Source organism: Moschus berezovskii, chromosome 2, assembly GCF_049115385.1.
Source record: "Moschus berezovskii isolate FMDL1 chromosome 2, NW_MosBer_1.0, whole genome shotgun sequence".
Taxonomy (NCBI): domain Eukaryota; kingdom Metazoa; phylum Chordata; class Mammalia; order Artiodactyla; family Moschidae; genus Moschus; species Moschus berezovskii.
Genome location: NC_142461.1, coordinates 5,059,633 through 5,087,506, shown reverse-complemented (window position 1 = coordinate 5,087,506; position 27,874 = coordinate 5,059,633). Strand labels below are relative to the sequence as shown.

Sequence of the window (27,874 nt, the reverse complement as noted above, 5' to 3'; positions counted from 1 at the left end):
CCCCCAAACAGGCAAAACTCGTCTAAGGTAGCGAGAGGAAGCCCAGTCACTTCCTCTGCCCTGCCTGGGGCGGGGCAGGGGGTGGCACAGGAAAGCCCTTGGCGTCCCATGACTGGAAATGTCCTTTCTTGATCTGGGTGATGGCTACACGGGGACCAAAATATGTCAAAACTCATCAAGCTGTATATTTAAGATTTGTGCACTTTGCCGCTGCTGCTGCTAAGTCACTTCAGTAGTGTCCGACTCTGTGCGACCCCACAGACGGCAGCCCACCAGGCTCCCCCATCCCTGGGATTCTCCAGGCAAGAACACTGGAGTGGGTTTCCATTTCCTTCTCCAATGCATGAAAGCGAAAAGGGAAAGTGAAGTCGCTCAGTCGTGTCTGATTCTTACCGACCCCATGGACTGCAGCCTACCAGGCTTCTCCGTCCATGGGATTTTCCAGGCAAGAGTACTGGAGTAGGTTGCCATTGCCTTCTCTGGCACTTTGCTGTAAATTACACCTAATTACTTTTTTAAAGATTTTTTTGATGTGGACCATTTTTAAAGTCCTTATTGAATTTGTTACAATTTATCACTTGTTTTACAGCCTTGGAGCTTTTGGCCATCTTAGCTGGTCAAGCTTAACTAAGCTAAGCTTAGCTTGCTCCCTGACCAGGGGTCAAACTCACACCCCTTGCATTGGAAGGTGAAGTTTTCACCACTGGCCTGCCAGGAAAGTCCCCTAATTTTTTTAAAAGAGGAAAAGGCCACGATGTAACACTACCACATACCCATCACAATGGCTAAAATGAAGCAGACATGAAAAATTAAAGAGTTGAATGTTTGAAGATTTTTAATTTTGTCGCTTTTTCATCTTCTCATGTTTCATCCACTTGCTCGTCTTTCACCCAAGAGGGCTGTGAGTGCTGAGAAAGCAAAAACTCAGTCCCAGAGCGACCTTGGGCCCCCAGGAGTCACACTGAAAGGCATCATGTGATCACAGAGGGAGCAATGGCCTGGGAGTCTGGCAGCTCTGGTTCAGTCCCCAGGCCTGCAGCGGATGTGCTGTGTGACCTGGGGGGCCAGACCCTTCTCTGCACCCCAATTCCCTCATCTGTTGAAGTATATCCTGCCCATGAGCCTCTGCTCCCTGCCTGACACTGTGACTGTCCCCTATAATTCCCACAGCAGCCCTAAGGAGGAGAGATCAGTATCTCCACTGAGCAGATGGAAAAATTAAGGCTCAGGGAAAGCAAGTTGGGGGACCCCCAGTCACGTGATGGACTGAGCCAAGGAAGACTCCCCTCCTACCACAGACAATGAAATGCTGAGGGAAAAACGATTGAGAACAGTGTATAGCTTGAAAAAGGAAGGCAGAAGAGGGAAAAGGCAGAAGGCAGAAAAAGGGGCAGAAGGGAAATTCCCAGGAGGCAGAAATTAAGATGGAATTCAACACCATGAAGGTAAACAGGAGCTGATATTGAGGGACCCTTGGAGTCCCCGAGCAGATACAGAACAGTTGAGACTGTTTTCAGGTACATGTTTTGCCTGGGATATATGGAAGGGTTGGAGAGAGAAAGCCAGTCATGAAATGTGAGCTCAATTCCAAATCCAAAGGACTTTCCTGGTGCCACAGTGGATAAGAATCCATCTGCCAGTACAGGGGACATGGGTTCGATCCCTGGTCCGGGAAGACTCCACATGCTGTGAGGCAACTAAGGCGTGTGTCACGACTCCGAGCCCGCACTCTACAGCTAGAGAACTCTTGTGCAAAGCAGCAAAGACCCAGCACAGTCAAAAATAAATCAAATTATAAAAACTCCAAATCTGAGCCTGAATTTAAAGTGTATGAGCCCCAAACCGAGAATTAACATAAACACTCTTACAGAATTGATTGAAGAATCAAACAGAATACCATACTGTAGAAACACTTTCATGCGAGTTTCCAAAAGGAAACATAAACTACAAAAACAAAACCAAAATAAATAAAACTCCTTGAAGGTGAGTTTTAAAGAAAGAATTACGAAATATAAAGAAATGTTCTATCAGGGGTTTATAGAAGAATTTATAGAGTAAACTTCGGAACATAGAAGAGTTTATAGGGTAAGTTCTATTTCAGATTCCTAGAGCTAAAAGAGACTAGAAACTGCAATTAAAGAAGAATATAAAAGGAAAAAGACTGACTTTTCCAACACAAGCACATGTAGTAGCTGGGATTCCCTGCTCTGAACATTTGTTTCCAGCTCTTAAATACTGTGGGTGATTCTATGACCCTGACCATAAACACTGCCTCATCCTATCCCCCCTATACCAGGTCTCACCCTCATCCACCCTTGCCCCCGATCCTACCTGGCACTAAGGAGCTGCTAAGACAGGCACCAATAGCCAGCACTAAGAATGGTGAAATCATGGCGTTCTCCAAGACCTGCTTTCTCTCTGGAGCCCAGGGGTGCGGTGGGTGTGGGTTGGAAAGGTGGGCTGCCAGTGGTCAGCAGTTAATCGATGTTCCAATCCTGGAAATGGAAAAAGAAAAAAAGACGTGAAAGTCACAGCTCCAGAGCTCATTTGTTCATTCACTTATTTGTTTGCTGATTCGTTCCTTTCCCACTTATTACAGGAGGCTATCCGCCAAATCTAAGTGGTCCCTCCCTCAGGAGGCTTAATCGCACAAAGAGCTGTAGAAGCATAAATGAGTTCTATGCTGCCAACTGGTTCCTTCTCATTCCTCAAGTGAAGGCCCACTTTCAACCCATCTGAAGCCCAGAACCCATCAGAGTTTAGCTTTTCCGTGTAGTGCTTCTCAAACTGCAGGATGCATCCGAATTTTCCAGAGGGCTTGTTGAAACAGATTCCAGTACCCCCAACCCTGGCCCAGAGACCCCAATTGCATTTCTAACAAGCTCCCAGATGCTGCTGCGGCTGCTGGCTCACGGACCCTACTGTGAGAAGCTCTGTTCTGGAACATCCGTCTTCAGTCTTGAATTACCCATGTCCCAAGTACATCAGAGACAAAACAAAGAATCCACCTTTTCTCACAGGGACACCGACATCTGCTCTTACAGGACAACGATATTTGCTATGATCTCTTCTACAGCTTGTCATTTATGGCAAGAGATACAAAAACTACATAAGCGACATGCAGGACAAGATTGTCTTATAGTGCGATCATTTCTGGATAGTGACATTTTAGATGACTATCTTTTCATTGTTGTTTTTCCAAATTTTCTTTCTGTGTTGAGATGTTACCTTTATAATTTTTTTTTTTAGTGTTATGTAAAAAAAAAGGACTGAAGAGAGACACACCAGAACGTTCACTGTGGTTTTCTATGGGTAGGACTGTGAATGACTATTTCTGAGCGGTGTGCTAACTCTGTTGAGAAATATACTAACCCTGTTGCGTATAAATGTTACTGGAAGATGAGGCATTTTAATCGGAAAGAGTTTCACTGGAAAATAATGTTACCATTTTCACCAAAACCAAGATTAAAATGATTATTTCATTTGTTATGGGAAATGGCACAACATTCTACCACGACAGTGGCATGTGAGATAAGAAACCACTCTACTCCTGGAAAAAGGATCTTGATCCAACCCTAAAAAGCTGCATGGGGGTAATTCCCTGGCAGTCCAGTGGTCAGGACTCTGCACTGCCACTACAGGGGGCATGGGTTTGATCTCGGTCCCACATGCCCCTCAGGGTAGCCAAATTAAATAAATCAATAAAAGGTGCCTGGGGCATTCTGGTACCCATAGACAGGGCTCACCAGCACTCCATCCCACAGAACACCCAGCGTGCATCAGACATGTCGTCCAGCCGGATAGCCCTGTGCTGGGGCGGAGCAGGGGGTGGCCAGTGCAGGAAGGGAAGCTGAGGAATTGAAAGGAAATGTCCTCCATCTAACAGCACTTAACTTGGAGTGGTGGGATTTCAGATGACGTTTAATGCTTTACGTCTACTTTAGTTTCCAAACATTACTAGAGTCTATTCTAACATCAGAGAAAAAAGTTATTAAATTGATACACAATATCCAGACAATCATTGCATGTGCTTCTCTGCTTTTTTCTGTTCTGTTTTTAATTTTTATAGGAATATAGCTGTTTTACAATGCTGTGTTACTTGTACTTTCTGTTTCGAAAGTAATTCCTTCCTGGCCCATGTCACCCACCACACGAAGAGTTTCTAAGAATGGGGACCTTGCCTTATTTGTTTGTACTCCGGTGCTTGGTACAGTATACATTTACATCAGTTGAAAGTCAGTGGTCTAAGAGCCGGAGGTAGGGAGGAATCACCCTCAAATCCTCCCTTTTTGTGTGCGGAAAAGTCCAAGTGTTGGCAAGGGATTGGGATTGCCAGGGTATCTGCTCACTGCTGGTAGACGTGGATTGGTGCAACTGCCATGGTAAACCAATGGCCTCTATCAGGGGCACCATACAGATGCCCTCTGACACAGTTAGCTCCCACAGAAATGCACATGTGTTCACCAAAAAACGCATGCAAGAATATTCACATCAGCCCTGTTCATAATGGCCTCAAAACTCTGTCCATCTTTGGTGAGATGGATGAATGCATTGTGTGGGTTCATGAGGAGGAGATCTACGCAAGAATGAGAATGAAGAGTTGAGGAGAATATACATCAACAGGGGCGCCTCCTGGACAGGTGAGGTCGCGAGAAGGGAGCCAACCGGGAGTATATATCGTGACTCTTATGATGGTTGTTGCTGCTTAGTCGATAAGTCATGTCCAACTCTAACGTTTAAAGCATACTAGCCTGAAGACATTTGGAGAACGGTTGGGACTGGTACTGGGGAGCAGGGATGAAGGGGGAAATGAACAAGTAAAACAAAAACTGAGCTCATGATAGTAGCCCATACATTGAGGAACAGGACTTACTCAACTGTCTGCACCACAGGTCCAAAACAGACACATCAATAAGGAAAAAGGAAGGTGAAGGAGGCCCCAGGAGCTCTCCAAGGCTCACCCGGCCCTGCCTGGCTATTCTTGCCTCTGCTAGCCTGACGCTCCGTGAGAGTGAAGACCCACCTCTTCCCCATCGCTGACTGCCAACCCCGTGTGCACAGAATTGGCTCTGTAAATGCTAACAGGGAAAAGTCCCACGATTCAGGATGGAATGCTCTGAATTTTGGCCCCAGGGCTGTGGCTTTGAGAAAGGTCTGTTCTGAAGACAAACAGGTGCCTTTTCCCCATTGCCTCTGCCTGGGAAGGAGAGGAGGCAAGAATCTAGGAAACCAGGGTCTCCTAGGAAACTCCAGGCCCAGTTGCCCTCGTTGGCTCCTCCTCTCAGCCCCCACCCGGACTCAGAGGCTCCAAGTCCGCTTCCGGGTGGGTGGCCCTGGGCGATGGGCTCCGTGGGGCTCCGTCTGGGGCTGCAGGGCCCCGGACTGCCCACCACCCTCTGCCAGTGCTCTACCAGTTCAGAATGGAGCCTCGGGGTGTGTGCCAGCCCCACCACCACCTCCCAGCCAGACCGTCTCTGCCAGGCTCCCAGCTACATGCCCTGATTATGCACAGCAAGCGTGCATGGGCTCGGCCCTGCAGGAGCAGCAGCTACTTGGTAGGTTAGGGGAGGAAGCGGAGGCTGGGCTTTGGCCCTGAGGACTGACTCAGCATCCTGGGACAGAGGGCCCTGGAGCCCCTTGAAGCTGGGCGGAAAGCCAGCCTTGGATCGGGCCTCAGAAGGTCCAGGGCAAACGACAGAGTAACAGGACTGATACAAATCACCACCACTCCTTGGGCGCTCGGATCCAGCCGTGTATATCTGTGATCCCCTTAACAAGTGCCAGTAGATCCTGTTTTACGGTTTAGGAAACTGAGCAAAGGCTCTCAGCTAGTCCGTGGCCAAGCGAGATTCAATCTCCAGCTGACTCAACCTCTTGGGGCCTCGGTTTCCCCACCACAGAGAGGGAGAGAGACCAGTGCCCACCCTTCCCCTCCCACAAGAGCAAACAGAAGTCACACGAATCTAGGGCAGGATCTCTGGCAGGGCGGGAGTCAGCCTGGGGCGACCCTACCTGAGTGGCCGGGCCAGACGGGTGAAGAAGCAGACCAAGGCCAAGGTCAGCACCAGGAGGAGGAGGCTGAGGACCGCTGTGAGGACCAGGTCCAGGGTGGGAGACAGCAGGGCCATCTTGAGCCAAGAGGGCCCCACGGAGCAGCTACCACAACCCGGAACACTCAGTCACACGAGCCCTGGAAGCCTGCTCCAAAGCCCTGGGTCAGTGGCCCTGACCTGGCTTTGTTCCTTGGGGTTAATCTTTGGGGATTAGCCCAAGAGGGGTGAAATGGGAGGAGGGACAATCCCCGAGGCTCTCCTCCCCCAGGCTAGTCCATCCCCACTTGAGGCTTGGCCATTCCTCCTTCATGCCCTAACATTTACTGAGCACCTGCTGTATACCTGGCTCTATTCAAGGTACTAAAGACTCAGTGGGGAACAGGACAGACACTTTGTTTTCCTGAAGATTCTTGACCAGCCAGGATAGGAAAAAGCACCTACTATGTGTCAGTCATTGTGCTGGGCACCTTGAGGGATAAAAGCACAGAAGGAAAGGAACCCCTACCTGGGGTCATGATCTTTTATCTTTTTTTTTTTTTAAACATTAATGTATTGGATGATTCTGCTTTGCCAAAAGAGAATTCCTAAAAACTTAAAAAAAAATGTATAGCCAAGACATGGAAGCAACCCAAATGTCCATCAACAGATGAATGGATAAAGAAAATGTGGGACACACACACACGCAGGAATATTACCCAGCCATAAAAAATGAAACCATGCCATTTGCAGCAACACAGATGGACCCAGAGACCATCATACCAGGTAAAGCAAGTCAGATAAAGACAAATACCATACAACACTGCCTACACGTGGAATCCAGAACGATGGTACAAACAAACCCGCCCACAAAACAGACACAGACTCATAGACCCAGAAAGCAAACCCGTTGATGCCAAAGGGGAAAAGGCCATGGGGGAGGGACAAATTGCACAATCATTTTTTCCCAGCTCCAGGAGCTGCTCCAACCCATTTCCACGCCCAGGAACCTGTGTGTGCACTGAATCAGCCAGAGAGGTGAACCCACGTCCAGAATAAGAGCAACTGTTCTTACTGAGCACTTCCAGATGAAGGAAAAACAGATGCTCAGAGGTGCAATGATGGAGTTGGAATCTGAACTCAGATCTGCCGGCCATCAAAGCTGTAACTCCAACCCCAGCACTGCTTCAGGTGTGGGATTGTACCAGCCCTGCAGGGCTGCAAGGAGGCTTCAGTCAAGCCTTAGCCAGGTGTGCAAACCCAGCCATCACCAGAGAGGCAGCACGCACAGGCTGGAGGCAGCTGAACCTGCCTAGAGGGACCTTTCCTGCTTCCGAAGTGTCCCCCATCCCCTTTTCAATTTTCTTTGGTCGTGGTGGTTTGGTCGCTAAGTCGTGTCTGACTCTTGCGATCCCATGGACAGAGGAGGTTGGCAGGCTACAGTTCATGGGATTCTCCAGGCAGAAATACTGGAGTGGGTTGCCATTTCCTTCTCCAGGAGATCTTCTCAACCCAGGAATCAAACCCGGGTCTCCTGCATTGTAGGCAGATTCTTTACCAATGAAGCTACAAGGGAAGCCCTTCATTTTTCTTTGGCTTCCGACAACCTCTCAAGTCAGGATGGTGATTATAGTTCCCGGCTTATAGATTCCGAAGCTGAGGTTCAGAGAGGTGATGTCACTGGACACCCTCGGGGCCTGGGTGCCTAAGAGACCAGGCCTTTTCCGATTATACGTCCAGCCTCCTGGGACAACTCGGATCCCATGGAACAGAGCACCCAAGGTTGTTGGGGGGAGATGCTTTTATCCTCCCGGTGCCAAGGGAGGGACCTGTCTCCTGGAGCCAGAAAGCTCACTGAGCGCACTACGAAAACAGGAAGCCCGTCGCTTTACTCCCTTAAACCTTTTTCTTTCTCACTTTGCATCAGATCCTCACCACACCCTAATGATATAGGCAAGGGAGATGGGAAATGAGGCTTATCAGGAAAGCCGTTCAGAGCTGTCACAGGGCCAGCAAGTCGGTTCAAGTCCCAGATCCACCACTTCCCAGCTGTGTGATGCTGATCAGTTCCTGCATCAGAGAGCCTGCTGCCTTCTCCTCCGAACATCTCTCTCCCATTTAGGGACCCCAGAAGCAGGCCAGGCACTGAAATATGATGCACCTCATCTTGCGTGTATGCACTCAGCCACGTCCGACTCGTGCGACCCCAGGGACTGCAGCCCGCCAGGCTCCCCTGTTCATGGGGTTCTCCAGGCAAGAATACTGGAGTGGGTTGCCATGCCCTTCTCCAGGGCATCTTTCCAGCCCAGGAATGGAACCTGGGTCTCTCGAATGGCGGCAGATCCTTCACCATCTGAGCCACCAGGGAAGCCAATGATACTGGAGTAGGTTGCCATTTCCTAGTCCAGGTTAGCGTCCCAACCCAGGGAATGAACCTGCATCTCTTGTGTCTCCTGCATTGGCAGGAGGGTTCTTTACCCCTGCACCACCTGGGAAGCCCATACCCGATCTTACTTCAATCCTTATTAACTGAGAGCGAGATACAATTGTCCCCCTTTCCAGGTGAGGGGAAAAAGGCCCAGGGGGCCATGGTGAAGATGAACCAGGGTTACACCTATGGGAGGTGCAGAGCCAGGCCTTCACAGGGCTCCACGTGGGACCTACCCAGGGGTCACCCCTGTTCCAGACTCTTCCCACCACAGCTCATCCAGGAGCCCTCCCCATCCCCACTGAGCTCCCAAGCCAGAGATACCCTTTATAGCTCCCCTACTCACCAGCCTAATAAATCGATATGAGACCGCAGGAGTGTCACCTTGTGCTTCCTAGCAGTGCTTGGTGGGGGCAGTTATTTGTCCTCAGAAGCCCCCAGTCTAGAGGTCACATTTCAACAATGTCTGGGCTGGGAAGGGTTCTTTGACCAGATCTTCCCAAATGTCCCAGACCACAAAAATCACTTTGGGTGATTGCAGGAAAAGTCCTATTTCCAAATGGTACCCAGGGAGGTGTATAGCCTGGCAAGTGTATGAGGGAACTTTATGGGGTAATGGAAGTATTCTTTACAGTGATCTGGGAGGTAAAGTGTATAAACACGTAAAAATTCATCCAGGGGCCAATAACCCCCTGAATTGTATGGCAAGCCACTCCAGTACTCTTGCCTAGGAAATCCCATGGATGGAGGAGCCTGGTGGGCTGCAGTCCATGGGGTCGCTGGGGGTCGGACACGGTCGGACACCACTGAGTGACTTCACTTTCACTTTCACACATTGGAGAAGGAAATGGCAACCCACTCCAGTGTTCTTGCTTGGAGAATCCCAGGGACAGGGGACCCTGGTGGGCTTCCGTCTATGGGGTCACACAGAGTCGGACACGACTGAAGTGACTTAGCAACAGCAGCAGCAGCAGCAGCAACTTGCCTGAATTGTGGGCTTCCCTTGTGGCTCAGCTGGTAAAGAATCTGCCTGCAGTGTGGGGGACCTGGGTTCAATCCCGGGGTTGGGAAGATCCCCTGGAGAAGGGAAAGGCTACCCACTCCAGTATTCTAGACTGGAGAATTCCATGGGCTGTATAGTCCATGGGGTCGCAAAGAATCGGACACGACTGAGCGACCTTCACTTTCACTTTGCCTGAATTGTGAATTGTTAGGTGAGAAAGGTCTGCCAATATTTGAGTTTAGGAAACATTGGGAAAGAAAAGGTGTCCTGGGGGTGGCTGCATTCAAATTTTAAAAGAAAGTAAAGAGACATAACAACCCCCCCATCTAATTAATTCTTAGCCCCCACCCCCACCTCAAACCTCCTCAGAATTTCCCAGGGCAGGGCCTGGCAAGTCATCCCACGAGCAGATTAGTGTGAGAAACATTGCCTTAGAGATGATCCCATTTCCCAGATGGGAAGATTAAGGCCTACAGAAGAGAAAAGACTTACCCTGGGTCTCCCAGCTCCTACTCCCCATAGACATGCACCAAGATCAGTCAGAACCAGCCCGGAGCCAGTGCCCCTGGGCTGTCAGCTGGGCCTTCTTGGCTTTTTCAAGGAACTGTGACTGAAGAGAAGGGCTAAATGCTCCCAGTGCTTCCGGCAGGGCGGTGTGCGGAATGGGATGGGAGCTGGAGGGGGTCCGGCACCACCAGACGGGGCTGCAGCAGCTGCCTGGGGAGAGGGAGCCACCGAAGATGAGCCCAGGAACATTTCAGCTGCAGGGTCAGAGAGAGGGGACACGGAACCGCTCTCGCAGCCAAGCCCAGCGTCCCTGGCAAGCCTTGCTGGCTGGGAGTTTATTCATTCAGGACGGAAGTTACTTACGGTTGCTGCCATAAAGCAGCCTCTGGGTGAAGGGCTCTGGAAGGAATGTGTGGTAGTCAGAGTGGGCTGCAGGTCAGACCCAAGGACAGACTTCCTTGGGAGGGTGGCGGGCCAGGTGCTGGGATAAAGTGAGACCTCTAGCTGCCCCATCTTGGCAGAAAACAGACACGGGAGTGCCTGGGGAGGCGTGGTGTCAGCCCTGCCTGATGCCAAGCTGTGGCATCTTCAGAGCTGTAGTAAGATGCCAGCTTTCTCTCCACCTACCACCTCCACCCCCCCAACCCAGACACCTCCAGCCTCAGCCCCTGTGCACACTGCGTTCCCTGGTCTGGAACAGGTCTGGAATGTTCCCTGCTGTCTACCCGAAAAAATCCTCCCATCACCCTTCCCCCCTCGACCTCAGCTCTGCAGGGCTGCCCAGCACGCCCGCCCAGGACCTGGCGGGAGTTACAGCTCCTCCCCTAGAAGCTGGGTGCTCAACACCTGGAGCATGTTTATCAGAGTCTTCGAGACCCACGGGTGGTTGCTCCTCACCACGGGGTGAGCTCCTAGCGAGCAGGGATCTTGCTCTACGGATGGCGGCCACCCCGCGGCTGGCAGAGCCCAGCGCACAGCTGGCCGGCCGGGCAGGAATGTGGGTAGGTGGGTGGAAGGGTGGCAGGTCAATGCTGAGGGACTGAGGAGGTGGCTCGGCAGCAGGAAGCAAGCCCTGGAGCCAGGGCTCCAGGTTCAGATCCCCGCTCTCAAGCCGGGGCGGGGGGCACTCAGGGCCAGTAAGCCCACCCCTGGAGCCTGGGCATCTCATCAGCAAAGTGGGAGACAACAGAAGCCACAGGGTCGTTGTGAGGACTGTATGAGTTAATACACGGGAAGGCTTAAAACAGAGCCCGGGACGTGGCAAGCGGGCAGTGAGTGTCACCCGGCAGCCACAGCCACTGGGCAGTGCGGAGACGGCCTCGGAGGTGAGTGGGCCAGCGAGAGGCTGGCGCTAAGAAAGGACAGACCCTTCCCTGCCCACTCAGCTGGCGGTCACTCCCGCCGGGCGCACCACAGACCTGCCCACCCGGGAGGCCCAGGAGGTCTTTCTCGCTCCAAGACTCCAAAACCCGAAAAGCCTGCCTGGCTACTGGGCACCTCCAGCCAGGGGAGGGGTTAGCTAAGCGATGGAGGTTCCAGTTCTAGAGTCAAGGGGCGCCGCGTGTCCTGAGGACCAGATCCATCTGTCCGTCTCCCTCTCACAGACAAACCACCCAGCTGGCGGCCTGTCGCTTTCTTTTCCTCTTGAAGAAGAAAGAAAGAGACCGACCACCTTGGGCCAGCGGGGAAGCTTCCACGGAGCGGGGAGGAGGAGAGCCAGGCTGGAAGGATGAGCAGAGGGAAGCCGAAAACGCAAAGGCAAGGAGGTAGCAATGTGGCACACAAAGGTCGGAGGAAAGGCAGGGAATGCTGGTGACAGAGGGCAAAGTCAGCCAGGACCCCGAGTCAGCGGGGTGGAGAGCAGGCGCTCGGCAGGCCCCACCTGACTTACATGTCTCTTGTTGACCCATTTCACAGATGAGGACTCTGAAGTCAGATGGTCTGCCACTCGCCCAAGGCCACCCAGCAGAGCTGGAACCAAAAGCCTCAAGGCTCTGAGTTCTAGAGCTGGAGGTTTTTCTGCGGCTCTCTGGGGCGCCTGGCCCAGTCTGCGTGCCACACGCTGGCTCCGCGGGCAAAGGACTGAAGCCAGTCAAGGTTCAACTGGAGGGAGGACAGCTGGCAGCAGGGAGGTGGGGGAGGGACAGGGGAGGACCCAGAGATGCCGCGCCCGGGTGCCTGGGCAGAGGAGGGTCCGGGATGCGCCCACACAGGCTCCCACCCTCCCACGGGAAGGACATGTTCCCAGGCCAGCTTGGTCGGGGCCAAGCCTGGGAGCTGAGTGGTGTGGGGATGGGGGATGGGTTTTACATCCGAGGTGATCAGCGCCTCTTGCCCTCGGGCACCTCACTCAGCACTCGTGCAGCAGGAGCCCCTCTGGTACCAGGAGATGAGCTGTCCCATGCGTACTCTCACAGCGGACAAGAAACGAAAGGCACAGAGAAGGTGTGCAACCTCCCCAGGGTCACACAGCGGTCAACAGAAGGAACAGGTCTCCCCACCAACCAGCTAAGACTTCCGGGGCTATTATGGGAAGCACAGGGCAGTCTGTGAGGAACAGCATGGATGCCAGTGTCTTGGAATTCCAAACATCAGTGGTTCCTGTCAGCTGAAAAGAACATTTCAAATTGAGCCTATTCTAGAAAAATCCTTATTTTACATACTTGGTCATTACATTTGTGATAAAAATAGCATATCTTTTCATAGCTCTTACTGTGTGCCAGACATTGTTCTAAACACTTCACCTAAATTAATTCATTCCGTCTCCACAACAGCTTACTAGGTAGGCACTGTGGTTACACCCAACTTCAGTTCAGTTTAGTTGCTCAGCCCAACTCTTTGCGACCCCGTGGACTGCAGCACACCAGGCCTCCCTGTCCATCACCAACTCCCGGAGCCTACTCAGACTCATGTGTATTGAGTCGGGGATGCCGCCCACCCAACTTCCAGGTAACAAAACATTGGCACAGAGAGGTTAGGCACCTTATCCAAGATCACACAGCCCGAAAGCGATCAAGTCAAGAATTCAGCATCGCTTCTGGATGTGCCTGTCTCCCGGGGCCAAGTGTAAACTCCGGAAGCAATTAGTAAGGTTAGAAACAAACCACATCTTTTCTATCTGCAATGTGTGTGGATGAATGGAATACACACAGCTACCATATGACTCACACTCACGATACGCTCTTCCTGAAATGGGCACCGCAGCCCCTGCGGGAGGGCTTCTTACTTCAGCAAAGACAGGTGAGATGACTTGCCCCAGGTCACATCGAGAGTGGCCGAGTCCAAGCCTTTGATCACAGGAGGCCTGTCCAGCAGAGGGGACCACCCAGGGTGTGCGGACCTCAGTTGGAGGCCTGGCTCCACCCCTGGACACACCCCTCCTCCCCCACCATCCCCCACCTTGACTGGCCCTCCTGCAGGACCCTGGACCGCCGAGGCTGCTCTCCCCGCCTGCCCCCACCGCGCCAAGTGCCCTGGCAGCCTTCCCCGAGGAGAAGAAACCTTCATTCCACAGATGGCCCCACACAGGCCCTGAAAGTGGGGGGCTGAGGCGGCTCTGGACTTCAGAGAAATGGGCCATGAACTTGTAACCTTCTGGATGGCAGCCAACACAAGCACTATCCCTGGGTGGCGTGTGTCTGGTTTCTCAAATGCCCGGCTCCCGTCGGAACAGGAAGGGCACGGATGTTCCCAGAGACAGGTCTCACTGCCCCGGGCCCACGATAACAGCACTCCTCACATCCCCAGGGAGCCTTCCAGCGGATGGGGGCTCCTGGCACTCCTGCATTTGATGTCTCTGCTGACTCTGGGAGGGCAGGAATGCACCCTGCACCTCGGGCAGAAAATACGGGCTGCAGAGGTGAGGTCCCAACCGAGGGGTGCACGGCTGAGCAGAGCCCCCATCGTTTGCTGGCTTTGTGACCTTGGGCACGTCACTTGCCGTTTCTGGGCCACAGTTTTCTCACGGGTCCCACGGCAACCATCACAGTGCGGACCTGTATCACTGGGCTGTCATCAGAGCGAGTTTCACAACAAACAGGGAGACAAAGATCCAGGGCGTGGCCCACGTTAACACCCAGAGTGAATGTTAGCTAGCAGGAGAAGAGCATGCCAGGCACCAAGAGCTCTCCAGGCCTTCCCTCGTCTAATCCTCACAACACCACTCAGGACGGGTGATCGCTGCTCCCACTGCACAGAGAAGTCAAACAGCTCGGCCAGGGTCACACGGCTGTCAACAGGAAGACTGCTATCAAGAGGGAAGGGGAGAAGCTCAATGAATGAAGCACCTACTACACGCCGGGAGCTTTCGGTTCAGCCTTCCAAGAACCCGGCCAGGGGGGAATTACCAGCTCGGGTCAGAAGAGGAAACTGAAGCTCGGAGAGGGGGCGGGGGGTGCAGGGTCACACCGTAACCACACGGGAGAGCTGGGGTGCAGCCAGGCCATGTCTGGCTCCGTTTCCAGGGAACTGGCTCCCCCAGCCCAGTCACAGGCAGGGCAACTCCCATCAGAGTCACCATCACGGCCAGCAGACCCCGATGCCTCAGCCACCCCCAGCACAGGGAGCCCTGCCAGTGTGCCATGAGATGTGCGTGTGTGTGTGAGTGTGTGTGCAGCAGAGTCCCGGCAGTGAGCAAAGCAGGGCTCCCATTGTGTGAGCGTCCAGCCCCGTGACCGCTCCTCACGTCAGGCTGTTGCCTCTGTCCCCAGACCAGCTCCTCCTGGACCTCCACGTGACTGTAGCCTCCTTGAGACCTCTCCTATCTGGGACAGGCACTTAAGGGAGGGGTTTCAGTCACACTGGCCCCCTCCATCCCGGGTCAGCCCCTTTGGGTTTATAAGTTTACACAAAGGGGCTGAGATGCGTGGTGACAGCTCAGAGTTACAAGTCAGAGTCCTGGGTGGTCACTCAAGGGTTGTTCTCTCATCTGTAAAGCAGGGACAATAAAATGCCACTCCACTTCCAGAAATAGCTTCTTAAGAGGGAAGGAACTTTTCAAACTGTCAAGTGCTATGCAGATGTTTCTGTTTCTATGACTTTCTGGTGTTTCCCCTTCTGAGGAGTGTGGTGGACATTTGCTGTAATTTTTGGCCACCCAGACAGAATCCATTCTCCCTTCCTAACAATATCACAGAGTTCTCTTGGGAAGTGACTCTCCCTTTTTCAGCCACACGGTTTGAGTCAATCCTGCCTCCAGCAGCTGCAGGTGGGTCCTGATGGCTTAAGTTGGAAGACCCTCCCCACCTGGATGGTGTGATGTGAGGGTGTGGGGCGATGGGAAGGTACACTGTGTGGAGCCTGAAGATAAAGCAAGCTCTAAGAAGTTGGAATAGAGAGATGCAGAGAATCTGAATCTTTGATGACACTGCTTGAGCCCCTGGATACAGCCACGCCTGAAGCCTACCTCTGAACATCCAAGTTACATGAGCTAATTACCTCCCCATATTGCTTACCTTGGGTTTTCTGTTATTTGGAACATAGAGCCTGAGCTCAGAACTCCAGTTTAGCCCATTTTTCTCCCTACTTACATTGTAAACAACCACATCATGTCACTCAGCGAGTTGTCTCTATCAAAGGAGAATATCTTGCAAATGAGTTAAAGATGGATCGGTAAGTTTCAAGTGGATGATAAAATGAGGCCAACCAATACAAGTTAGGTCTTCGTGGAATCTATTAACTAGTAGAATTGTAGAAAGTCCATGGAGAGGATTTGCCTAAAAGCTCTTCTACATGCAAGACTCAGACCCTCCGCTCCCAACAGGTTGTTGTCAGTTGAATTTAACAACTCTTTGACTACCTGATTCCAAGTGTCTACTATGTGCCTGGTCCTGTGCTGAGGACCACAGGTACAATCAGCCTTCTAGGCCCTTTGGTCTAATGATGCTAGGTCACCAAACACATTTTCACTATATTTTACACAAAACCCTAGGAGGCTGGCCTACAAGGGGGAAACTGCTGCACCCATTTCACAGAGAAGGAAATAGAGACTCAGAGGGATGTAGTGACTCTCCCAACTGCTAAAGAGGGGCAGGGCCAAGCCATGCCCCTGGATCTGTCTGACTCAGAACCCCGTGCCTTTTCTCCTAGCCTTTTGGAGGGTAAGGATGGTGCTTGGACTGGTGTTTCTTTGAGGTAGTTTTTTCCACTTAGGGGCAATCAGAGGGCTTTGCAGATGGCCCAGAGGTAAAGATGCAGGAGATGCAGGCTTGATCCCTGAGTTGGGAGGACCCCCTGGAGGAGGCAAGGGCAACCCACTCCAGTATTGTTGCCTAGAAAATTCCGTGGACAGAGTGACTGGCAAGCTGTAGTCCACGGGGCCACAAAGAGGAGGCCGTGACTGAGCAAGTGAGGGCGCCTGCACAGGGCAGTCAGGGTGGTTTAAAAGCCAAGGAGAGCAGGGAAGCCTAGCATCACAGGCTTCCTGTTTGCCCTGAGGGTCTTGGCTCCATGAGAAGCCCCAGTACTCAGGCCCATCCGGCTTTACAGGGCTCTCCTACAGGGCTCACTTCCTGCAGGCTGTGGCCAGAGAGGGTCCAGCCACCACCCTAAAATCCAGGCTCCAAATGCTTTCATGGGCAGCCCGTGGCATCAAATGAGCTGTCCTGTTGCCTCTGCCCAGCATCTTTAAGATCCAACTGACACGGCCTCAACATCCCCTATATACCCTAGGGCCTTCCCTACACGTTATTCAACCAGCAGTCATTTGACCACTGCTTACTATTATTTACCAGGGGCAAATCCTCGCTGGTGGGGTGAGCAGACCACAAGAAAATAAGTAAAGTCAGTAGGATAAAGCAGGAAGATAAGCAAAATCAGCAGGTAATGGTAAGTGAGATGGAGAAATAGAAGGCAGGGAGAAGACGTGGTATTTGCGGCGGCGGGGGGGGGTGGTTGTTGTTGTTTGGGTTTTGTTTTTTTTTTTTGCAGTTTTAAATAGAGAGATCAGAGAAGGTCTCACCAGGAAATCATCTCACTGGAGCCTTGCGATAATCCCACACAGCTGAGAACTGCAAATAAGGAAACCGAGACTTCAGGACTAAATAAAGTCCACACATGCCAATCTAACCAGCCATGGAGCTGAGATTCTGGTGCACTGATACTTCCCCCTTACCAAAGGTTACTAGCAGCCCTTTTGCAGCCTCTGAGAGGTAAAGCCACATGTTCAAACCTGCCAGAGTAAACGACAGGGCTGGGGTCAGCCCCGGTGCCACAGTCTGGAACCACCTCTTAGCAAGAGCTACAGCTGTTTCCGCAGGCCTCGCTTTCCAGCATCAGCGCCGGGCTCGTTGAATCTCAGGTCTCCTCTTTGCCGATTCCGAGTCCTCCAAGACTATTGCTCTGCTTCCCAGAGCCCCTCTGGCTCCCTGTCTCAGGTCACTTGAGCCGCTAACTGTCCAACCCACCCTCTTGCTATCTCCTCAATTAACTTCTGGCCCATCATGAAACCTGTATTTGTAGGAAACCTACAAAAGACATCTTGTGGAAGGCCCAGGGCAGGCAGACAGCTGGCGTACGTGTGGAAGGGGGAGGGGGCGTTCTCACCAAGCTTTCCCATCTGGATTTGTTCAATAAGCTCCCAGACCCCAGACTAATCTTTCTGAATATGAGGCAGAGTGGAAAGGCCTTGGCCTTGGAGAAGCTGGATATAAGGTTAAGTCCTGGCGGTATGGCTTTGAAAGTGATTTTATGTCTGAGACTGCAGTTTCCTTATCTGTAAGACAGGGTTACAGATTCTAATTTTGCAAGGTTGTTGTTTTAAAACTTCCTGATTTTGCAAGGCTGTTTTAAAGATGAAATGCAACGGGGAGTATCTGTTAGGCAATAATATTGGGTAGAATTTTTAAAAATTTAGATAGAGCCTGGCAGGCAAACATCAAGATTTTATGGACTGGAAAGAAGAAAGGTCTGTGTGATGGAGAGCCAGCACCATCAGCACAGCGACAGCTGCCTTCATTCGGCTCTGACACCCTGAGGCAGGCACCCTTCGATCAACCTTATCAGACAGAAGTAACTTGCCTATGGTCACACAGCAGACAAGTGGCAGAGTTGGGATTATGAACCCAAATTGTCCAAGCCCGAAGTGTAAGCTCTTAACCATTATGCTAGGTTAGTAAATGAGGTTTCACGAGCTGAACTAGCTGCTCATTGAAACACAGAGGTTAAGGAAGCCCAGAACCTTCGTTCTTAACCACTGTATTAGACGAAACAATGAGTGAAACCACTCACCCCAGTCAGGCACCACAGTAACCACTTTTGTGAGTTACTTGGGTCCTCACCAACACGTCCTAGTAAGGAACACAGAACTAACAAGTCACCACCAACCAAAGGAATTCGGGAAAGGTCAAAAGGAGACGCCATGTGTCTTACCAACCTCTCAGAATCCTCCTCGTTGGAATCCATCTTGGCTGAGCAATGCATGGGCCACCAGTCACGTTCAGCTCACTATTGAGATTACTGGGTAGAATCCCCTCACCTGGTCAGTTCATAATGCCTACTCTGACTCTGGCCATAAATATGAGTTTTCTTCTGTGACTCAACTCAATGAGACCAACAAGCAATGTTTCAGCCAAGCAATAAAATCTCCCAAAATTATGGGATGGATTTACGTAGAAAACACCAGGCTATGGTAATTTACGTTCAAAGTTTCCTCTACGTTGGGAACAATTAAGTCATACTAAGGATAATCAGTCTAGTAACACTAGGAACTGGACTGTGTGCATTGTGGACAATGCATGCTCAGTTGCTTCAGTCGTGTCCAATTCTTTGCGGCCCAATGGGCTATAGCCCACCAGGCTCCTCTGTCCATGGGGCTTCTCCAGGCAAGAATACTAGGGTGGGTTGCTATGCCTTCCTCCAGGGGATCTTCCTTATGGACAATGCCAATACATAATTTCCTTGAAAGATAAGGATTGGTACAGAATAGACTAAATCAGATGACCTGGAATATATTGGGCTACATCTAATGGAAGTTTTGGCTTTGTTCTTACTTATGACTTTACTAATACTGCTGGCTATGTTATTTGTATTTTATCTGTTTTATAAAATTGCTATCTCCTACATAACCAAATGTTTGACTGAGCCTCTGATAAAATGATGACTTGCAGATCCGTATGAGATCAGTAATTCTAACAGTGTCTAACTCTAGATATGGGAAGAAGCAACAGGAGGGAATATTTCCCTGTATCATAGAGGCTAGTAAAGACAGGTGGTCTGGAGCTTTGTGGCACTGTTAATGAGGCAAGTCCAACAGCACACTGAGTGGCCTGTCAACGAAACCTTTGCCAGACCCGGGAATAAGCATTCCCAGCACCTGGGACAGAACGGTCACGAAACGCTCCCTCCCCAAACCGTGGTCAAGGGTATGGCCATGAAGGGACTCTGCTGACCGGGAACTGGCACTAGTCATCCACCCCTACAAGGATTAAATGACTGCAACTGCTGACCTTCAACACCCTCTTGAAAGTAGTTCAGGGTGGAGATCAGGAATGAGCACTTGGTGCTCCGGGAAAACCGGAAGAAGAGGCCTTCAAATAGTTAGGTATTTCCAGGAGAAGACTTTGAGTCCCAATTCCAGCGTCTGCTCATACCTAGAGAGATACTAACATCGCTAATGGTGACATCTGCTTTGGCTATTAAGGAGAATATTACAGTTAAAAGTAAAAATGAAGTAACTATGATTGCTGGGAGAAATATCAATAACCTCAGATATGCAGTTGACACCACCCTTATGGCAGAAAGTGAAGAGGAACTCAAAAGCCTCTTGATGAAAGTGAAAGAGGAGAGTGAAAAGCTTGGCTTGAAGCTCAACATTCAGAAAACAAAGATCATGGCATCTGGTCCCATCACTTCATGAGAAATAGATGGAAAAACAGTGGAAACAGTGTCAGACTTTATTTTTTGGGGCTCCAAAATCACTGCAGATGCTGATTGCAGCCATGAAATTAAAAGACGCTTACTCCTTGGAAGGAAAGTTATGACCAACCTTGATAGTATATTGAAGAGCAGAGACATTACTTTGCCAACCAAGGTCCGTCTAGTCAAGGCTATGGTTTTTCCCGTGGTCATGTATGAATGTGAGAGTTGGACTGTGAAGAAAGCTGATCGCCGAAGAATTGATGCCTTTGAACTGTGGTGTTGGAGAAGACTCTTGAGAGTGCCTTGGACTGCAAGGAGATCCAACCAGTCCATTCTAAAGGAGATCAATCCTGGGTGTTCATTGGAAGGACTGATGCTGAAGCTGAAACTGCAATACTTTGGCCACCTCATGCGACGAGTTGACTCACTGGAAAAGACTCTGATGCTGGGAAAGGTTGGGGGCGGGAGGAGAAGGGGACGACCGAGAATGAGATGGCTGGATGGCATCACCAACTCTGTGGACATGAGTTTGAGTGAACTCCGGGAGTTGGTGATGGACAGGGAGGCCTGGCATGCTGTGATTCATGGGGTCGCAGAGAGTCGAACACAACTGAGCGACTGAACTGAACTGAACTGAACTGATGATTCAGACATCCAAAGAAATGACTAGATGACACTATCGTTGTAATTTAAGGCTCGTCCTTGTATTGCTAAGAGATTGTTTTCTGAGCTGTGTCAGACTTGGATGCCACCAGATGTTCTCAAAACAATGTCTGCTGACAGCTAGTAACTGCAACCTTACTTTTTAAAGCTCTCCTCTTGTAACTATTACATTTTTCGACAAGGAAATTGCTTTAGATCATACACTAACAAAAAGAAGAGACATATATGATGACCACCTTTTACCTATATGTTAATATTACATTTAAAGTTAAAACCTACTTAGATGAGTTTCCCCAAAATACCAGGTCCAGACTGGGTTTCAGGCTTACTCTCCTGAAAAGAAATGAGATTTACTCTATTAAAATTCCACTTATCACTCCTCCAACTACCTTTAATTGGGTTGGTTATACCAACATGGCAGACCAAGGGATTGAGGTTTTAATCACATAAGACTCAGACCCAGGACTTGCAACTCAGAAAAACGTACAGTTCAGAGTCTATTCTTCAAATTGAGGCAGCATCATGCCACATTTTGACAGGAAGCTGCCAGAGCCCTAGTGACCCAGTTCCCTGAATTAAACTGAGCAGGGCTCTGTGGGCCTTTGGAGTACAGATCCCTTCTGGGTCCTCTGTTTCTCGCTTGTAGGATACAGGCTTCATTCGGCCTCCTTGGCCTTTCCGGAGTTCTCTGGAACTTAGATGCAAACAGCTGCTGCTACGGGAAGGGAGGAGGTACAGAAACAGGGGAAGAGCAGTCAAGTGGTGGGAGAGTCTTGGGGCAGGATCCGGGCGCCCACTCACAAACATGCATTACAATATCTTTGAGGACTGGGGCCCCCACCCCGGTGGAGGGTGGTAACTTCAGGCTGAATGTTAGACCCCTGGAGCACTGCCCTATTACCTCACCATCAACGAACCAGAAGAAAATCCCACCCTGAAGCCCCCAACCCAAATTTTGCCTTCCTCTTCTAGGGCCTGGTGATGACCATCCTGTTAGGCCTCCTGTTTTGGTCTCTGTTTCATCTCCGACAGGGTCAAATAGTTTCAGGCTAAATTGTTACCATGAGGGTGAGTGTCGGTTTTGGGCACAGAATACCTATATGTAGATTATGTGGACAGAGACTTCTACCTACGAGGCAGGACTACAGCCATCTCAGCTGGAAGCAGCGACAGAAGAAAGAGATCGCTGCTCCAGGTCCCAGGAAGTATCCTGAGTATGAACTGAAGTCTCTCAGCAGGGAGTTGTTAGGGGAAACACAGAAACTGCCCACCCTGGCCAGGCACCATAGGAACCATTTGCGTGAGTTACTTTACGACGGGAGGTCCCGGTAAGGAACATGGGCCTAACAAGCCACCACCAACTGGAAGAATTTGGGAAAGGTCAAAAGGAGATGTCGTGTGTCCTACTAACCCTCCAGAGTCGTCCCTGTTGGAATCCATCGTGGCTTGAGCAATTCGAGTACCATCTGGAAGGACTCTGAGTCAAATGGTTGGCCAGAGGCAACCTGGAAACGAATCCCATCACCACAAAACCCGAGACTGCAAGCCGTGTAGCGGAGCAGTCCTCCCGGGTTCCCAATAAAGTCTCTCTACTTGTCAGCACGTGTGTCTCCTCAGACAATTCATTTCCGAGTGTTAGACAAGAGCCCACTTTCAGACCCTGAATGGGGTCCCCCACTTCCTGAAACAACTGTACCAGCTTGTCAGAGCTAAAAGGGGCTCTAAAATAATCTAACTCAATACTCTCATTTTTTCCCAGCAGGGGCCTAAAGGTCCAGAGAGATAGTGAGACTTTCCCAAAGTCACACAGTCAGTTAGTTGAAGAATAGGACGGACACCTGGTTTCCTAACTCTAGAACCCCATGCTATCAATGAGTATCACATTGCCCACAAGAGGCCTTCAGGGAAAGAATCTTGAGGATGTACCAGAATTTTTCCAGCAGAAGTGCAGGGACGACAGACTAATTAGAGTGAACAGAAGCACACGTGACGGTCTGGAGGCGAAAGTCCATTTTTTAGGGAACAGTGAGCTGCTAGTTGCATGCAGAGGTTGGTGCAGGAACAGATGATAAAGCTGACTTATCATATTAAACCAAATTTCATATTTCCACATGGTCCTTCTATTGTGTAATGCTTTTCTAATACAGTTTCTTACACTGTTTTATGTTACCAATATCTTTCCTTATCTATTTTGTATGCTTCTAACGGTAATTAAAAATTCTGGGTCTTTCTGTCCCAACGTGGCTGACTCCAGTGCTATCCTGAGTCAGTTCGCTGTTTTTCCTTTGAAGTTTTGTGCTCTGCTGGCGATGCGGCGGGGTTGCTGCACGTACTTTCCCTTGAAACAGTGAGGGAAGACATATGGCTCTGGGCCCCTTTCCCACAAATCAACACCAGAGCAACAATAGAGCAAAAACGTCACTAAGCCTAGGAACTTGTGGAGGGAAGCGGAATCTCCTGGGGAGATGGAAGGGGGTGGTTAAATCGGTGTGTGCAGGGGTGGGGGGTGGGGATGCAGCAGCCAGGAGAAGGGGTAGGGCCTGGAGCAGGCGTGGAGAACACCATAGAACAGAAAACAGAGCTCTGCTCTTGCCTCTGCATCACGACTTCCCCAGCACAACCCCTCCATCCCCACTCCCGGCCCCCACCCCCAAAACATGCCCACTTGCCCTTGAGAAATGAAGGCCAGCATTCTCACTGGAACAGGCAGGGCCCAGGCAGATGGCCCAGGTGTCTGCGGGAGTAAAATCAGGGCCACGGAATAGGCACTGAGAAACTGCGGAAACCAAAAGCAGGCCAACAGGCTGACAGTCACTCCACCAGTCCTTCTCTTCCAGCCCTGGAGGCTGGAGGGTTCTGACCTAGGCGACAGCCCCTCCCCTGGCCGCTTCTTCCTAGCACTCAGAAAGTGAGTCTCAGGACTTCCCTGGGAATCCAGTGGGTAAAAGTCCGCCTGCCAATGCAAGCGACGTGGGTTCGGTCCCTGGTCTGGGAAGATTCCACACACCACAGGGCAACTAAACCCATGTGCCACAACTACTGAGCCCCCACATGCGGCAACTGGCCCCCGCCTGCCACAACTAGAAAACACCTGTGCACAGCAATGAAGACTCAGCACAGCCAAAACTAACAAAGTTAAAGAAGAGAAAGTGTGGCTCAGTCCCGGACAGTTAGTTACTTGGTGGGGGTGGGGGGAGTTGTGACGCTAACCCCGGGGAGGAGCTATGCAAGTCTGGTACCTGGGGGTCTCCACTCTGGGACTGGCCGCTTCTTGGGCTCAACAATGCTGACAGAGAACAGGGTCAGGCTTGGATTTTTACCCCAATATGCAGCACCGCACAGGCTAGGTGAACGTTCCCTTCCCCTGAGGAATGAGATCACGGGCCAAAGAAAAGCAAACTGATTAGAGATACCACTGGAACTGGCCAGGTTCAACAGATGGATTTTAAAACAAGAATTAGAAACATGTGAAAGAAATACAATATTAGTGCAATAAAAGAGAATAAGAAATTGTTAAAGGACCCAGGTGGAAATATTCTATATGAAAAACCAGTTGAAACAACAAATATAATAGGTAGAATGAATTATATAGAACAGATACAGCATCTGAGTAATGAAATAGGGAACTGGGATATCAGATGGAGGAATATCTCTAGGAAGAAGCCAGGAAGGATGAAGAAATAGAAAATATGAAAGAAATGGTAAAAGATTGGTTAAAAGTTAAACGCCAACCCCAATCTTACTCTATCAATTTGAAATGGATCATAAACCTAATTATAAAAGTCAGAACTATAAAACAATTATCCTTCAATTAAAAATAAATAAAAAGCCAGAACCATAAAGCTTCTAGAAGATAACATAAGCAGATATCTTTGTGACTCTGGGTAAGACAAGGAGTCTTAACTTCATTTTAAAAATTGATAAGTTGGACTTTATACAACATTTAAAATTTCTGCTCATCATAAGATAGCATTGGGCTTCTCTGGTAGTCCAGTGGTTAAGAAGCCACCTTGCAATGCAAGGGTCAACAGTTTCATCCCTGGTTCAGGAAGATCCCACATGCCACAGAGCAATTAAGCCCACAAGCCATAACTATTGAAGCCTCCATGCCTAGACCCTGTGCTCCATAACAAAGAATGGCCCCAGGGTGCACCAACAAAGACTCACCATGGCCAAAAAATAAATAAATCTTAAAAAAAAAAAAAGACAGCATTAAGAAACTGGATAAGACATATTCTAGAAAAGAATATGCACAATACACATAGCTTACAGAAGACTTGCATCCAGGAAATAAAGAACTGAATTTGACAATGCTTCCCAGGTGGCTCAGTGGTAGAGATCCACTTCCCAATGCAGGAGACGCAGGTTCGATCCCTGGGTCGGGAAGACTCTCTGGAGGAGGAACTGGCAGCCCACACCAGTATTCTTGCCTGGAGAATCCCATGGACAAAGGAGCCTGGCAGGCTACAGTCCATGCAGTGGCAAAGAGTCGGACATGAATGAGCACATGCACACGAAGTTCACAGTAAAATGATTAACTCTTCCTCCCCACCCCACACAAAGGGCAAGAGACAACCATTTCAAAAAAAAGAAAACATAGAAATGACCAATAGCTCTAGGTACTCCACACCGTTATCAGTCAAACAAAAATTAAGACACCTTTCACATCCACCAGAATGACTAAAACCAAGTCAACATGACAAAAATGTAGAAAAACTCATGATTGTGTAATAACCTTTTGAAAAAGAGTTTGTCAAGCAAATATATACTTATGACTGTTGCTGCTGCTGCTGCTAAGTCACTTCAGTCATGTCCGACTCTGTGTGACCCCATAGACGGCAGCCCACCAGGCTCCCCCGTCCCTGAGATTCTCCAGGCAAGAACACTGGAGTGGGTTGCCATTTCCTTCTCCAATGTGTGAAAGTGAAAAGTGAAGGTGAAGTCGCGCACGATCCAGCAATTTCACTCCTAAGTATTTACACTCAAAGATTACGAAGTATTCAAAGGAACTTTCTTCATAATAGCCCCAAACTGGAAATAGTTCAAATACTCAGTAACTGAAGAATGAATAAACAGTGGTGGTACGGTATATCACTACAGTGGAAAATCACTTGGCAAAAAAAGAGAGGTACTGGGGCAACAAACACAGATAAATATCAAAAGCATTATGCTAAGTCAAAGAAGCTAGACATGGAAGAGTACCTGCTGTATGATTTCATTTATGTGAAATTCTAGAAGAGGACCAATCTAATCCATGGTAAAAGGAATGGGAATAATGATTGCAATTTGGGAGGAAAAACAGACTGGAAAGAGGTGTGAGGGAATTCGATAGAGAGAAAATTTTTTTTAATCTTATTTTGGGGTTCTGTTTATAAGGTAATGGGATTGGTCAAAATACTACATTGACTGGGGAGGAAAGGTCGGTTTTCATTCCAATCCCAAAGAAGGGCAATGCCAAAGAATGTTCAAACTACCACACTACTGCACTCATTTCACATGCTAGCAAAGTAACGCTCAAAATCCTTCAAGCTAGGCTTCAACAGTATTGGAACCAAGAACTTCCAGATGTACAAGCTGGATTTAGAAAAAGGCAGAGGAACCAGAGACCAACATCCACTGATCATAGAAAAAGCTAGAGAATTCTGGAAAAACATCTACTTCCACTTCATTGACTATGCTACAGCCTTTGACTGTATAGACCACAACAAATTGTGGAAAATTCTTAAAGAGAAGGGAATACCAGACCTCCTTACCTGCCTTCTGTGAAATCTGCATGCAGGTCAAGAAGCAACAGTTAGAACTGGACATGGAACAATGGATTGATTTTAAATTGGGAAAGGAGTTTGTCAAGGCTACATATTGTCACCCTGCTTATTTAACTTATATGCAGAGTACACCACGCAAAATGTCAGGCTGGATAAAGCACAAACTGGAATCAAAATTTCGGGGAGAATTATCAGTAACCTCAGATATGCAGATGACATCACCCTTACGGCAGAAAGTGAAGAAGAACTAAAGAGCCTCTTGATGAAGGTGAAAGAGAGTGAAAAAGCTGGCTTAAAACTCAACATTCAGAAAATGAAGATCATGGCATCCTGTCTCATCACTTCATGGCAAATAGATGGGGAAACAATGGAAACAGTGGCTGATTTTATTTTTCTGGGCTCCAAAATCACTGCAGATGGTGACTGCAGCCATGAAATTAAGACGCTTACTCCTTGGAAGGAAAGTTATGACCAACCTAGACAGCATATTAAAAAGCAGAGACATTACTTTGTCAACAAAGGTCCATCTAGTCAAGGCCATGGTTTTTCCAGTGGTCATGTATGGATGTGAGAGTTGGACCATAAAGAAAGCTGAGTGCCAAAGAATTGATCTTTCGAGCTGTGGTGCTAGAGAAGACTCTTGAGAGTTCCTTGGTTTGTGAGATCAAATCAGTCCATCCTAAAGGAAATCAACTCTGAATATTCATTAGAAGGACTGATGCATGAGCTCACTTTGGCAGCACATATACTAAAATTCGGAGAAGGCAATGGCACCCCACTCCAGTACTCTTGCCTGGATAATCCCACGGATGGAGGAGCCTGGTAGGCTGCAGTCCCTGGGGTCGCGAAGAGTCGGACATGACTGAGTGACTGACACCAAGGGATACACGCATATGTGTGGCTGAGTCCCTTTTTGCTCACCTGAAATGACCACAACATTGTTATTTGGCTATCAGTTCAGTTCAGTCACTCAGTCATGTCCAGTTCTCTGAGTTTCACAGTTATTATGCTATACTGCAATATGAAATGTAACGTTTAAAAAACCCACTATACTGAACACTTAAGATCTGTACGTTTTATTCAATGAAATTGTATATCAATGACAAAAAAAGAGAGATGAAATATAATTGCCAACATCTAGCGTTCCAGGAGAGGGAAATAAATCAAAGGAGGAGACACTGGAGGAAATAATGAAGACAACCTTGGAAATGAAGAAAGATGATAGATCTCCATTTGAAAGGGCCCCAAATACACCAAACAGGATGAATAATGAAAAATGCACACTGAGAAATATTAGAGTGAATATCAGAATAAAGAAAAACATTCTCAAAGTCCAGAGAAAAACAGATCACTTCCAAAGGAGTAAGTGTCAAATTGAATCGACCAAGGTACCAAAGGAAAAGATTCTGAACTGAGAATTTTATATCCAGCTAAACTGCCATTTAAATGTGAAAGGTTTATACACCCCCCCCGAAGTAATTATTAATACTTCAGTAATAGAAACAAATTCCTCAGATGATACTAAAGATATATGAAAGCTGAGCAAATAACTTAGTAAAGTTTGGTGTTTAAAAATAAATTCCCAGATCAAAGAAAAGAGTAAGACAAATATATATATATATAT

The 27,874-nt window shown here is 49.2% G+C and overlaps 1 protein-coding gene across 4 annotated transcripts in view; it reads right to left on the bottom strand.

Moving 5' to 3' along the window:
• Positions 1-27,874, bottom strand: part of ALPL (alkaline phosphatase, biomineralization associated) — an 89,799-nt gene that overhangs the window by 19,130 nt on the left and 42,795 nt on the right. For 3 of the 4 annotated variants that reach the window (XM_055397705.2, XM_055397702.2, XM_055397704.2), the window contains exon 2: positions 2,332-2,495. In XM_055397705.2, the coding sequence (XP_055253680.1) occupies positions 2,332-2,392 (61 nt within the window). In that variant the 5' untranslated portion in view covers positions 2,393-2,495. Of the gene's footprint in view, positions 1-2,331; positions 2,496-24,755; positions 25,006-27,874 lie in introns of those variants that run through there. The other variant, XM_055397703.2, reaches the window with a different exon arrangement.